This window comes from Dermacentor albipictus, chromosome 1 (genome assembly GCF_038994185.2).
Source record: "Dermacentor albipictus isolate Rhodes 1998 colony chromosome 1, USDA_Dalb.pri_finalv2, whole genome shotgun sequence".
In the NCBI taxonomy this organism is placed as follows: domain Eukaryota; kingdom Metazoa; phylum Arthropoda; class Arachnida; order Ixodida; family Ixodidae; genus Dermacentor; species Dermacentor albipictus.
Genome location: NC_091821.1, coordinates 337248719 through 337263732, shown reverse-complemented (window position 1 = coordinate 337263732; position 15014 = coordinate 337248719). Strand labels below are relative to the sequence as shown.

The 15014-nt window shown below is 46.0% G+C and overlaps 1 protein-coding gene across 2 annotated transcripts; it reads left to right on the top strand.

Moving 5' to 3' along the window:
* The first annotated feature begins 1698 nt into the window (after positions 1–1698).
* Positions 1699–11518, top strand: LOC135905649 (inter-alpha-trypsin inhibitor-like). Of its 2 annotated transcripts, XM_065440041.1 has the most exons (4): positions 1704–2035; positions 2306–2485; positions 8197–8226; positions 9737–11518. In XM_065440041.1, the coding sequence occupies exons 1-4, from the start codon at positions 1852–1854 to the stop codon at positions 9964–9966; spliced, it is 624 nt and encodes a 207-aa protein (XP_065296113.1). In that variant the 5' UTR covers positions 1704–1851; the 3' UTR covers positions 9967–11518. The 2 variants fall into 2 exon arrangements, with proteins under 2 accessions (XP_065302601.1, XP_065296113.1); XM_065446529.1 differs by lacking the exon at positions 8197–8226 and having other exon boundaries at positions 1699–2035.
* The last annotated feature ends 3496 nt before the right edge of the window (positions 11519–15014 follow it).

Here is a 15014-nt window from a genome sequence, read left to right as displayed (position 1 = left end):
CCAGCCGTCAGTTCCCGCGTCGGGTCGTCGACCCCAACGCGGAGAGTGCGACGGTGCTGTCGGGATTAATCGCGAAGCGAAACTGCTTTGCAGAATGAAACCTGCGTTTATGTCGTCCAAGGTCAGTACGAGATACGGAACACAACGCCGATGATGGAGTACCACTATAGCGCAATAAAGAGGAAAATAAAATTTAATAAATAAATAAACGAGCGAGCTGGTTGCGTATGGTGCAAAACGGTAAGTGAAATGTGGATTCTGTTGCCAAGCGCCCATGTACCGGTTTAAAAGACTCGAAATTGTGTGATTAATGAATGACATAGAGTGATACATTAATACGTAAGCACGAAAAGCACACAGACCTTGCGCTGTCAGTGTGCCGGACGCGCGCCAATGTGTTCTCAAATTCCATTGACAATGAATGATTGACTTTCGAGTATGGTAGTACTTCTAAAAGGAGTGTCGTCTGCAGGAGCACGAATAGCAATAGCTAATATAGTGCCCAAAAAGTCGCGGCAATCTCTAGCGCCAGCTCGACGAATCCGCGTGTTTGAAAGAGATCTTGTTTTTAAAGATAAAACATTGCATTATCATTAGTCTGAGTTAATAAATCCTGCAGTTTGACGTAACAAAACCACGATTTGATATGTAGGCATTCCTCAGTGGGGACTGCGAATTAATTTTGGTCCCCAGGGGATTCTTAAAGTGCCCCCAGTGCGCGGGACACGGGCCTTGTTTGCCTTTCGTCTGTCTGTGATGAATGCCTGTCTTGTGTGTTCCTTCTTTGTCTCTTGTTTTTGTGCGGTTACACGATGCATTCCAATAGTGTGCATGTTGCCGGCAGCGCAATGCATATGCCCGCTGCTATAGCGCCTGTCGAAGCACTTAAGAAAACTCCTAACACAGCTGCAGGACGTCGACTTGTGCACAGCCCTTCAGGCATGACTTTGGAGAATAAAAGTATCGCTAATTCGCTGTTACCGCGCTGGTCAGTAGCGAAGGCAACACCAACACTACACCCGACGGCGCATTGACAACAGCACGCAGTTGTTACTGCAAAATCAACAGAACACAGCCTTAAAGAGTTCGCTGGTGGCGCCATAAAGCGATACATATTGCTACTATTCACGTTAGGAATTCAATAATAACGACTGAGCACATTCAACATTTCATTAACTCAACGGTGCTAAAACAATATAAAAAAAACCACTTTAAGGTCGTCTGAGTGAATAACTTGGCAATGGAAGTGTTTTTCTTCTTTTTTCCACTTCTAGCAGCGCGCGTAACTTGAAGAGCAGTGACAGGAGACCGCGAAACGTTTTATCTCTCACGTTTACAGCACTCATGGCTCAACTCTAACCGGTGGTTTTACTTGCTGCATATCGCGTGAACTTATACAGCTGAAGCGTAGCACATTCGCGAACCCCGAAAAGCCATCACTACAAGAATAGGAGCAGCCTGTCTCGGAGTTTCGTTCCAGGCAAGCTGGCCGGACGTTGAATTAAGTGCCACATGCATTGCTGCCAAAACGGTAAATGAATAATGTGATTCTAGTTTACTGCCATCCGCAAGCTAGTACGGTTGCCTCGAACTGACAAATACGCACGATGAGCCACGCATGCGCAAAGGCGCTTCGCGGAAGCGCCTATCGCTGTATTACAGTTCGCGGTAAGCTAAAGCGCTCTATATCTGTGTATCCTATCCACGGATGGCTGGATAAGCTGGAATTGTTCGAGAGAAGTCGAAGCCGCGCTCTGGGCACGGTATGACGGCTTTCGGCTGCGTGTGCTACACTGGTATAGGAACGAAACGGCGCATTGTCCGCCGGGCGAGTCGCGGCGAGCAGACGATATGTTTACGACCAGAGTGGTTTCGCACGCGGCACCGATCCGCGCGAGGAGCAGTAACTCTGGAGCACGCCGAACAAAGGCAGCTTTAAGCGAGGCTCGATCAGCTCGTACGGCGATGCCGCTGCGTGGTTCGCACTGCTGCGGCGCTACGCTTTGGCTGACCGCTGTCGCCTCGCTTGTGACTGGTGAGCTGTACCCTTCCTTGATAAGCATGGCATTCATTGAAAGCTGATATGTTTCTTCTTGAATCCTTACACTGTACTGTCGGGCCGGACTGTAGCGGTAACAGAAATAAAGAAGGTAGAGCTCCTCTAACGAATAATAACTAGTGTATCTGTGATCGTCATGGCGTAACCGCGGGTGCTCTAATGTCCGTACCAAGATGACCGTAGCAGGTGTCCATACCCGCGAGTTGACCGCCCACTGAACCCTGACCAGTCTTGCCGCGGTCGCAGCATGCGGCGCTCTCGAGCCCGAGTGCCTTCAGCCTCTGGAGCGAGGCTCGTGCGACCATCTGCACGGCCGCTTCTTCTACAACGCCACCAGCCACCAGTGCCAGGAGTTCTTCTGGCTCGGGTGCGCCGAGAACGCGAACAACTTCGAGAACCGCGAGGACTGCGAGAAGGAGTGCCAGCGTGAGTACCTCGTTATGGCGACCGGGTAGGAAGGAAAAAGTGGAGAAGGAAAGGTAGGGAGGTTAACCAGTTTAGCTTAACCGGTTTGCTACCCTAAACATGGGAGAGGGATGGGGTAGATTAAAGATGGGGAAGGGGAAGAGGGAGAGAGAGCACATAGCACAGCACACACACATCGTCCGTTGGAGTCCATCAATCTGGCATGGTACGTGACATCACTCTCACAGCCGCTTGTCCAATCCCGTCTTTTTCAAAAACCGACCGGGTGCTGCTCTTTGCTGGTGCTGCCCTGCTCTGCTGATTTTGATGAAATGACATTTGAAGCCAACCGGGAGGTCTGATGCGAATTGGATGCACTGATGTTCCATACTGTGTGCCGGAGAAATCTATACGTGCAGCCCAGGGGCGGGGGGGGGGGGATTATAGGGCTTATAGATACGTAGATTTATTGGAGACTTATACGTAAATTTAAATATCTTGTTGCGAGGTTTGTGTATACGTGCTGTGAACTTTCTTTCCAGTGACACTTTTATGCCCTTTATCAAGATGTATCTTCGCATTTGTATATTCCATTGTATCTTAGTATTTCTAGCATACGAGGGCGAGTCAAATGAAAGTGAGCCTACCCACCCGACGCATTAATGGTTCGGTTAATTATCTGCGAGGCATGCACGTAGCACAGAGGCATCTCTCATGTACAAAAGGGGCACGCAGGTGTGATGGTAAAGGTTCTTTGATGCTCTCGTAGACTGGGTTGAATATGGTTGCGTGACATAATGGACACTCCAAATGTTGAACAGCGTGGTGTCATGAGGTTTCTGATAGCTGAAGGTGTTTCCCAAAAGGTGTTTCCCGTATGGCTGCTGTGTACGTTGAACATTGCATTTCATTGGCCACTGTGAAGCGTTCGAGCAAACGGTTCAAAGAAGGACGTGAAAGTTGCAAAGACGATCCAAGACCGTGCCAAAGCCACCATGCAATCACCCGCAACACAATTGCAAACGCTGATGAGCTGATTAGACATGAACGGAGGATAATCATCGATGAATTGGCAGCGCGTGTGAACACCAGTCACGGTGTGGCTCACACCATAATTCATGAACATCTCGGTTATCGGCTCTTGTGGGCGCAATGGATGACCAAGATTTTTGACCACCGCCAGAAGACGGGGAGGTTCGGCGCTGCCTTGACTCATCTAAACCGGTATCATGAAGAGGGTGACGAATTTTTGTCTGCAATTGGGACCGGGGACGAATCATGGTGCCACTACTACGAGCCTGAAACACGACGGCAAATCTCACAGTGGAAACATTTGAATTCACCACCCCCCAAAGAAAGCAAAGGCCATCATTTCCGCCGGAAAGCTGTTGTTGACTTGTCTTTTCGATCGCCAGGAGCCATCATTGATCGAATTTCCTAAACCTGTAGAGACTATCAATCGGTTATGAAAGTATACTGCGAAACGCCGGATCGGCTGCGTGTCGCAATCAAGAAAAAACGACTTGGAAAATTGAGGAGTGGGGTCTTCTTAATCCAAGACTATGCCCGTCCCCAAGTCACTGATGTGGCTAATAAAAAACTGGCAATGTTTAAGTGGGAAACGTTGAAACATCCGCCATACAGCCCAGACCTGTCGCATTGCATCTGAAAAAAAAAAAAAAAGCTCACAGCAGCCAGGTTCGTGTCGGACGATGACTTGAAACAGTCAGTTACAGTCTTTTTGAAGCAGCAACCGAAGGAGTTTTACGATACGGGAGTCACGCGACTCGTTAGTCAGTGAGACAAATGTGTAAATGCTCGTGGAGACTACTTTTAAATAAAGTACCCAGTTTGTCATATATTCGCATTGGACTTTCATTTGACTCGCGCTCGTATATTTTGCATTACTCTTGCTTTTTATATGTGCTCCCTGTTGCGGCTACAATTTCGGTGCAATTACAATACATGACGGTTGACAGCGGTTCCTGCGCAATACATTGTAACAAAGGACAGCGTCATTGAGATTTTCCCCTGGTCACCGCATATGTACAGAAACGTAAACAATGTTCTTGAATGACAAAGTATCATTAAAATATTTGTCCTCCACCTGTTCATTTCGGTACCTTTACATTTTTCATATCAACGGCATGCGCTACTTTGCTGGTTTCAAACTGATATAGTTAAGTTCGTGTGACATTTTGTTTAGTCATTAAATAGACAAAACATGGAAGAATTGATATAGGTTATTTCGGGCGCAGTTTTTGGGACATACAAGTATATTCTTTTATGAAAAAATACGTATTTTACTTGTCTTGACAGTGCGTAGCGTACAAGAATTCGTTTGCAGCGTCTTCGGCAGCGGCAAGGCAGTTGTTATGAATGTATTTGATCCTTCGACAAATTCTAGTAGGAGGAGGCGGAGCTGCAATGTGAGCTGAGCTGCAATGTGATGTGAGCTTGCGTTTTATTGGCTTCATTGTATGATGACTTCATACTGCTGGTACTAGAGATCGAGCCCCTGAGCTGCCTCGATTCTTATATTTCACACACACACACACACACACACACACACACACACACACACACACACACACACACACACACACACACACACACACACACACACACACACACACACACACACACACACACACACACACACACACACACACACACACACACACACACACACACACACACACACACACACACACACACACACACACACACACACACACACACACACACACACACACACACACACACACACACACACACACACACACACACACACACACACACACACACACACACACACACACACACACACACACACACACACACACACACACACACACACACACACACACACACACACACACACACACACACACACACACACACACACACACACACACACACACACACACACACACACACACACACACACACACACACACACACACACACACACACACACACACACACACACACACACACACACACACACACACACACACACACACACACACACACACACACACACACACACACACACACACACACACACACACACACACACACACACACACACACACACACACACACACACACACACACACACACACACACACACACACACACACACACACACACACACACACACACACACACACACACACACACACACACACACACACACACACACACACACACACACACACACACACACACACACACACACACACACACACACACACACACACACACACACACACACACACACACACACACACACACACACACACACACACACACACACACACACACACACACACACACACACACACACACACACACACACACACACACACACACACACACACACACACACACACACACACATGGGGTTGGGCTGCTGAGCACGAGGTCGCGGGATCGAATCCCGGCCACGGCGGCCGCATTTCGATGGGGGCGAAATGCGAAAACTCCCATGTGCTTAGATTTAGGTGCACGTTAAAGAACCCCAGGAGGTCAAAATTTCCGGAGTCCTCCACTACGGCGTGCCTCATAATCAGAAAGTGGTTTTGGCACGTCAAACCCCAAATATTATTATTATTATTACACACACACAGAGAGAGAGAGAGAGAATCAGCAGGCGACTGTTTCCGTAGGTGCGTAGTTGTTTTGCTTTTATCTTATAGTAGCCTACGCTCCTTCCGCCCAAGAAGCCATTCGTTCCCAATTGTTTCGTGTCGTGTCACGTTGAGACAGCGTTTAGGCGTGCTTCAAGAGCAAGAAGCGAAAAGGCATTACGGACTATTTCAAGAAATAAAAAAAAGGTCTGAACTCGTTCAATTTGTCGCTATTTGTTAATTCGATGTTTCTTTTTTGATAATTCAACCAGTCGCAAGGGACGAGTTAATAAGACGCGACGTAGCGTAAGATAATATGAAATACGGGCACATTAATATGGTTTGCTAGCCTCAACTAAGATAGGAAAATGGAGAAAGCGACGGAAAGTGTCGTGCATGTGTGCACACAGCAGTGCTGACTGCTCATTCAAAGGCAGTGGGAATCCACCAGCTATAGCAGCCCCGAAATGCTGTCACTATCTGAAAGTTGAGCACTGAAAAGCTGTATGGTGTACTTTGTTTGTCGCGTGTTAGGTGAGTTGTGATGGCAGTCGAGTTGCTCGCTTTGTCGCGCCGCTAGTACACCCTAGATAGAGCACTGTACCCCAGCTGCTCTTAACTCTGGTATGCACAGTGGCGGAAAAGAGAGGAGGAGCTTTCGTTCCTCCATTGTGATGTAAAGTTCGAGAGTACTTATTTGCCTGCCCCTGCCCCATTTAATGAATATAGGTTGCTTGACTACTTGCCATGCTAGGGCCCCATACACATTCGCATGTTGACCTTCTTCTTGATGTGCATTATGATGACCACGATGATGTTTGTGGTGATGCTGAGTACGATGACGACGACGATGATGATGCCCATGATGGTGATAACGATGAGCCTTTGGGCGAGTCTTCGCTTAAATCTGCTCGCATTTATGCTGGTGGTAATCAATAAGTGGGTTCCGCCGAAACTATTTCCCCAATACTTCACGAGAAAGCCTCCCTCGCTCTCCGGAGGGCTACACTATGGAACGCCACTGTATACTTTATAGCTTGTTTGCGGAGGACGGATACAAGAATTTCTGGTGGTGAATGAACATGACTTAATTCATTATTGCTAGGCTTGAATTCTGGAAATGCCGTACGTGCCCTAAAGGAAATATTCTTTATTTCTTAAGTTTACTTATTCACAGTACTAGCATCATTGAGAAACCGTATCATGTGGACATGTATTTGTTTGAAATGAAACCAATGCTTAGAAAGAAAAATTCAAGAAGTCTCGGTGCACATAAATGTGTAAGAAAATCAATGCGTTCGCTCTGTGATCATAATGGTGCTAGAACACAATAACAAGTTTGTTGCTTTTTCAAAATAAATGGGTATAAATAACTTTGTAAGTAGCTATAGTTGAATATTTCGATTTGTCTGTTCATATCCTATTCATATCCTATTCAAATATAGGGGTAAGAATTAGTTCGTAAAAAAATAAAGTTAGGCGATATCATTATCCAAACGTGTTTCAAGAAAAGCGACTGAAGCGATCGTCTCTTTAGAAAAACGCCAGCTCTCCCAAAATCCATAAGGTGCAGCGAGTTTCATGAAAAATAATTATAAATAAATGTTAAAAACATGGCAGCCGTGATGTTCTTCCCTCTTCTGCAATATCTGCCGGTGCATGCAGCCCGTAAAAGCATAGCCTTCGAGGCATGTTTCTGTTCCTCCGAGGAAGCGGTCGCAGAGGGCTGGATTTGGACACCACCTATTGTAATCCCCGTGGGAGTAGCGTGAAGCTATAATTCGAAGTATACCTTTGTAGTTTCATGCTGCCCTCAGTTGGGTGACAGTTATTCCTTTTTTTATTGAGCTCGAAGTTTACAATAGCAGGCGCTCAAAGGTATTCCGGAGCGGGATCCTTCGGCTGCGCCGTATCTCATAACCTGAATTTAGATTTGGCACGTAAATCATATCTCGGCAACCTAGGCAGCTGTTTGGTGTCAACGAGTCAGATTGCACTTTTGATGACAATTACGTAAGCTTTTTCTCGCTGGTCAAAGTTAATTTTCAGTCATTTGCATTTCAAAGCATCGCCCTTTCTCGACTTTTCTTTTTCCAGACTCGGGAATACCTCTGCCAAGACCTAAAGGCAAGTGCAGCCCGCGTACCCTGGCTATTATATAAATCGGTAGCTAGTGCACTGCGACAGGAATAGCGACCTCAAGTGAGCAGGTCACAGCTAATATGCAAAATACCAGATTGCTGACTTATTTGCTGCTCGAATGGCATGTGCAAACGCTGAATGTTTTCATATTCACAAATCTCGCCATTGATGTATATAAAATTAAGCTGTTCATTGGTCGAAGCGCATTGTACTTTAAATGTTTTCTTTCGTTCAGCTCGTAATGCCAAAGCTCAGTAAGTTCAACCTGAAAACACAGCGTAAGGTATCGATATACTTCACCGCATAAGACACGCGCATTGAGGCGAAGGCTGGCATAAACCATTTAGACGGTTGTGCAGGCAGGTGCCGCCACCTCTTGGTGTTTTCTTGTACCAAGTTCTGGTACGGTTTTGACTGATCGTCCCTCTGTACAGTTCGAAGCGCCATGTAAACAGTCGGCACGTTTGCAGTTTCTTGCATTCACCATCACTTGCTGTCACTGGAGAGAGGCAGCGGTTTCGATCCTCGAACCAAATAAAATTGCATGCAAACAGTAGGAGGGGGTGAACTCGGGGGTGCGTTGCGCCAGCAGCATGCAAGCAGTTCTATCGATAGATACTCCCTGCAGGCGACTTCGCATGCATGAGGTTTATCGCGCATATGGGCAGTTGGAGGACGCGGTATATAGTGGCAGATTGTTAAAGCTATGCTAAAATATTATTGCGGCAATTACGGGGCTTTCAGTCACATCTTTGAGGCAGTATAACTTAATGATGAACAACACAGAATAGTTAAGTCTTGCAGTGTACTGCGGAATCCTACTCTCTGATATGCCAAAACCAATAAGCTTATTCTTAGTGACTACTTGAACGTTCAATACAGAAACGATCGTAATGAGCCTTTCGGTGTTGTTGACGGATAGCGTTATTTTCTTTTTCTTGCAGAAGTCGTGTTCTTGCTGAAAGTGGCTTTTCGGTGTTTTTTTTTTTTGCAAAAGTAGTGATTGAACGATTGGTTTTAAATACCTAAAGCTATGAGAGTCTCCATTGGGGAGAGGGCTCGGGATTATAGCACGAGCTCATGGTAAGGTTTACATTCCAGGTAAGGTTTACATTCCATTACAGGTTTTTACATTCCGCAACCTTCCGATCGCTGCCGCCACGGCCGACTACAGAAGTCGTGCGATGTCGTGCTCAAACAACGGTTCACCACAGCTGCTAAAACAACACGGCGGGGGAATCAAGTGTTGTCTCGCGCGATTTAATTTTCGTGCGACAGCCATCATTATTGTACGAAGCGTGCTTCCGAGCAGCCTTACGACACGGAAGCCGGCACACGAAGGCCATTAATTAATTCATCCACTCATCCAACCTTCAATCAATCAATCAATCAATCAATCAATCAATCAATCAATCAATCAATCAATCAATCAATCAATCAATCAATCAATCAATCAATCAATCAATCAATCAATCAATCAATCAATCGCATGCAGACGGGCCTGGCCGGCGCAACGCCATCTGCTATCGGCGCCCTCGACGAGGTAATTGCAAGGCCATCCACCGGCGCTGGTTCTTCAACTACCGCACCCTTATGTGCGACCGTTTCCTCTGGGGAGGCTGCGACACCAACGGCAACAACTTCCACACCCGGCGTGACTGCCGCGTGGCCTGTTCACTCGATTCTCCGCTCACTGAAAACGACAGATTAAACAGTGGCGTATAGTCAGCCACTGCGGGGGTCTTTTCAAGTTGATCAAATGAAACAAATGACACATACGCAACTCGCACCTATGAACAAACTAACGGGCTAGTGAAGCTGTAATCGAGGCTCCATCGTGGCTTCGCCTCGATGTTCCCGCTGGTTGAGTCCAATAGTGTGACTTGCTCATTTAATAACGCACTGGACAGCGTTAGGTCTACTGATAAAAAGGCTGACATTAAAGTGCAGATTTACGGAAATTATAATTTAGAAGAATGCAGAGCAATAGAAAAATAAATGTTAATCAAGGCAGCTATATCGCACAAACAGAATCTGTACTTATCTATATAGTGTTCAATACTTTCGGCAAGATCTGCCTTGAAACGTGTTCATCTTAAAAGCAACACAAGTAGGAACGTTAATATTTGTGTTCGAAGATCAGGAAGTGCATACGTTAAACTACATTTATATTCATGCAGAAAAATATAGTAATAAATGGAGGAATTAAGTAATCACGTCAGGGTAATAGTTCCTGCCCTTTAATATTTTAGCAACCTTATTTCAAGACTGCCAAAGATTGCTAGAAATGGAGCACTCAAGTTAAAAATGCAGTCTTTTAGAAAACGGATTCCACGCGCACCTCGTGGCGTGCCCGAGGTTACGCGTTTAAGCTTTCTCGCTATAATTGTTTCAACACACTAAGTTGTCTATTAATTTGGTGCAGTTACGTGGCTACTGACAATGGAAAGTTTGTAGCCATACCGACTATAGGTGACCTCATATCAGTTTTCAAATCGCTCGAGAGGTCCTTCTCCTATTCCCCGCAGCACGGAAAATTTTTCAATTTCTCGCTGCAGAACTGCAACTGAGCGCTTGAGAAGCGCAGAAAACCACATGCGTAAGAAGCGCGAGCTATCGACATCTTATCATGTCTGTCTCTCTGCGCCACACAAGCACAACCACTTTCCTTATTTCGACGTGCTAATTAGCACTCGTAGCGTGCGCTTTCCTCGCCACTTCATCGATGTGCCAAAGCGAAGATTAAAGCGCACTATATCTGTTTGGCCGCGCTTGTCTAGAGCTTTGCTTGGTGGCGCATGGTTTCGGAGCGTTTCTTTTTTTAGATGGAAAATGAACTCTTTTGTTCTCTTTCTTCTTTTGTCTTCCCGTGTGCCTGGGTCTCTTGATAAAACGATGATCGCACCCTTTATCACCGTTTAAGTTAACATATAGCTTGCTATGACAGGTGATGGCCATGATTCTGGAGTGCCGTCATTGGAATGAAGCCATGGGTGTGCCTCAAGCTGTAATCGCCACGTCAAAAGAGCGAAAATGGTTCAGCGTGAGGGGAGCAGACCGTGAGATGTCGTAAGGCGTAAACGGATGACATTTCTTGTACACGTGGTTTCCTGCGTTCCTCAAGCAATCCCTTCAGCAGTTTTGTAGCAGACAAGTGAGAAAGCTCGTTCTGCTGGGTCTAGGGCAAAGACAGCTGGCGGGAATTGGAAAACTGGTATCAGGTCACCTCGTGAGTAGCTCGAAACTTTCTATCGTCAGTAGCCGCGCAGCTGTCCCCCCCCCCCCCCCCCCCCCTCTCTCTCTCTCTCTCTCTCTCTCTCTCTCTCTATATATATATATATATATATATATATATATATATATATATATATATTTAGAAACGAAGGTGCACACTTACGAAAATGGCATCTTTAATGTTTGTAACGTTTCGGCCGTGGCACGGCCGAAACGTTACAAACATTAAAGATGCCATTTTCGCAAGTGTGCACCTTCGTTTCTAAATCTACTTATGCACCGGACCTACAGAACTTCTCATTGAATTATATATATATATATATATACATATACATATATATACACACGAGAAGAAAGGGGGTTTGTTGGCTTCTTATGATATGACTATATATATATATATATATATATATATATATATATATATATATATATATATATATATATATATATATATATATATCCTGTATTAGTGCATTTAATCATTTAGCAAGTACAATTAAAAAAAATATCCCGTTTCCCGAAGGCCTCCGATTGGCGTAGTCTGGTTTCGAAACAAAGGCATTTTCGTCTTAAGTGCTCCATTTTTAGGAATTTTGGGCAGTCTTCTCAAGAACACCCGGTATATTGATTATCGCAGAATACGAGATTGTCCAAATCTGCAAGTGATGAATAAATGACTTAAGACTCAATAAATGACAGCCGTAAGGTCATACTTTTATGTTTTAAATCTATAGCACATTCTTTGACTCGCTGCTTTTATTTTTCAGATACTTAGGGTCTCTAAGTTCAGAAAAATATTAGAAACGGGGTTACTACGTATTACTGCTTTTAGGGCTCAATACATCTTCGTTTTTCATCATGCACCATCTTGAAGCTTTCAGGTCCCGAAGCACCGCTGCTCTATTCCAAACACTGTGAATGATAAAAAATAAAGGAGAATGAAGTACGTTAATGTGGCTAACAATGGTCGACGTTTTGACGAGTAGACGTTATATTCAACAAACATAGGTCCACTTATAGGAACAATGGCCGGGCTGACCGTCAGACCATTGATATTACGGCGAGCCTGGTCGAGAAACTTGGATCTTTAATTCATGTTTGTTCACAGTGTGTTTTCACCTATCGACTCCTACATCATCACTTGGGATTTTATAAATACTGATGGCGACCTTTCACTGAAATGTGGCGGTGCTGCCCTCGCGCGCCACCGTAATTAGTGCTGGTCATGACACCCATGGCGGATGATGGGAAGCAAACTGACCAGCAACACTTTGGATACCATGCACGGCACCATGCAGCAAAAATAGGCCTAGCTGTTTCGCCCGAACGCTGAAGCATTGCCAGCGATGGCAAGGTTTAGCACGGCGCTTGGAATACGGCGCTTGGAAGGGTTACGGACTGGATTCCAAGGGAAGGGAAGCGTAGCAGGGGGCGGCAGAAAGTTAGGTGGGCGGATGAGATTAAGAAGTTCGCAGGGACGGCATGGCCACAATTAGTAGTGACCGGGGTAGTTGGAGAAGTATAGGAGAGGCCTTTGCCCTGCAGTGGGCGTAACCAGGCTGATTATGATTATGATGATAATGATGGAATCCTCAGACGGTGTTCTAGCTGCAGGCGGGTGCGACGTGCTGCAGCGTGACGCAGCACGCAACGCAACTCCCGCTGGGCCACGACCACGTGGCCACAAATGACCGCTTCACAGCGTGCGTCTCAGACGTGCGCTTCAGAAGGAATAGCGCTCTGGCAGCTGCCAGGCGTCACACAACGCTAGCGTGATGAGCGCCACCAGGGGCGTTGCAGGTGTCGCACCTATACTTACGTTAAATAAACCTATACTTACGTTATGTATACTTGCAATGGTATCTCCAAGTACGAGTAAGAAGATGAGCGGTTTTGCTGACGGACTAACTTTTGTGACAATGAAGGTAAAGCTACGGAGGTGAAGCACACGTTACAGCGTTCCTGAAAATTGTCTCTCAGTTTCTTTCACTTTCGTTTTAGCTTGGGAGCAGAAAGCATAAGCATCTTGACAGCGCTTAGATTAAAACAAGACGTGAAACACACAACTAAGTGTTAAATACAGATGTCATTTTTCTTCGCTTTTCTTTCTTTCGTCCTGGCAGATGCGAGACCGTCCCTATAGCGAAAGCTAGGTCGATTCAACGTCTGCTTCAAGCAACCCAAACAGAAAGCGCTGTCAAACTGCGAGACTACTTGATTCCGAAACGAGCGCATCATAATTGGATTTCTCCGCTCTTTCCGCGCATGCGCGAGGAGCAGTGGTTGCGAGAGAGAAATTTGGGGATTTTTGGTGCTTAATATTTCTCTTCGCCTGAAATTGCATGACGATCATTTTCCTATAGCATACATTTGTTCCGTATTCATCCGCAGGGCGTAGTGTTTTGACAGTGCGGCTGTACAGCTGCTCTCACAATGATCTACGGCTCAAATTGCATGACGACGCAAGTTTTAGTGCTTTCACATACAGAGTACAAAATGTTCCATTCCAACGAATCTCCAAGTGTGTTGTATGCTCAGTTACGTTAAGAACTGATGCATCGGCACGGCAGTTGAATTCATAAACTGTTTCCGTTCCCGCGATTCCCATGAAATGTGTGGTATGCTCAACGGCAGTAATGAACAATGCATCGGCACGACGTGCCATTAAAGTCATCCGAGAAAATGCCACACGTCCAAACGTATCGTCCTGCGACTATGAGAATTTAATATGCTACCACCGCAAAAAAAGCAAGAATAAAGAAAAAAGAAAAGCAGCAAGCTTGCATCGGCACGGCAGTCGAATTCATAAACTGTTTCCGTTCCCGCGAATCTCCTGAAGTGTGCGGTATGCTGACCTTGCTCAACGACACTAATGAACAATGCATTGGCACGATTTAATGCTTTGCCACTAAAGTCATCCAAGAGGGCACCTCACTTCCAAACGTATCTCCCTACGACTATAAAAATTTAATACGCTACCGTCGCTACCAAATTGCAACAAACTCACCTCGGTCACGGCTTCTTCGCGTGCCGGCCACGCATTCTGTCGGTTCTGTGCTGCCAGCTCGGCTAGGGACAAACGGAGCTAACAACTTTCTTCCCCGTAGTACCTAGGCGAAAAGAAACTTTAAGCACCAAAAGTCCCCACATTTATTTCTCGCACCCTCTGCTCCTCGCGCATGCGCAAAAAGAGTGGAGAAATCAAATTACGATGTGCTCGTGTAAGGCATGGTGTGCAGAAGCTCGGTCGCCGTAGCGTTTGCTTCGGTGCCACAGTAAGTTGTGCGCGAGCATCAGGAATAGCAACAAGTTCCGTGGCCTTCACTGCATCCACGGCGATGCTACCGGTGCTTCAGAGCTTATCACCAGCAAACATGAGGACTCTGAAAGCCGCGCGGAACAATTGCCTGCGGATATGCCTGGGCTTCACGAAGGGCTCTTCAGCCTCGGGAACAGTAGCGGAAGCATCTGCCGCTGGATGTCATCGCTTCCCAACAAACAATGCCTGCCCATATTCGGCATGTGCTCCAAGGGAAGAA

Coding starts and splice junctions, on each gene's coding strand:
- LOC135905649 (XM_065440041.1), top strand. CDS start 1,852: ATGTTTACGACCAGAGTGGTTTCGCACGCGGCACCGATCCGCGCGAGG. Junction 2,486..8,196: donor CTGCGAGAAGGAGTGCCAGC/GTGAGTACCTCG, acceptor TTCTTTTTCCAG/ACTCGGGAATACCTCTGCCA. Junction 8,227..9,736: donor ACCTCTGCCAAGACCTAAAG/GCAAGTGCAGCC, acceptor AATCGCATGCAG/ACGGGCCTGGCCGGCGCAAC.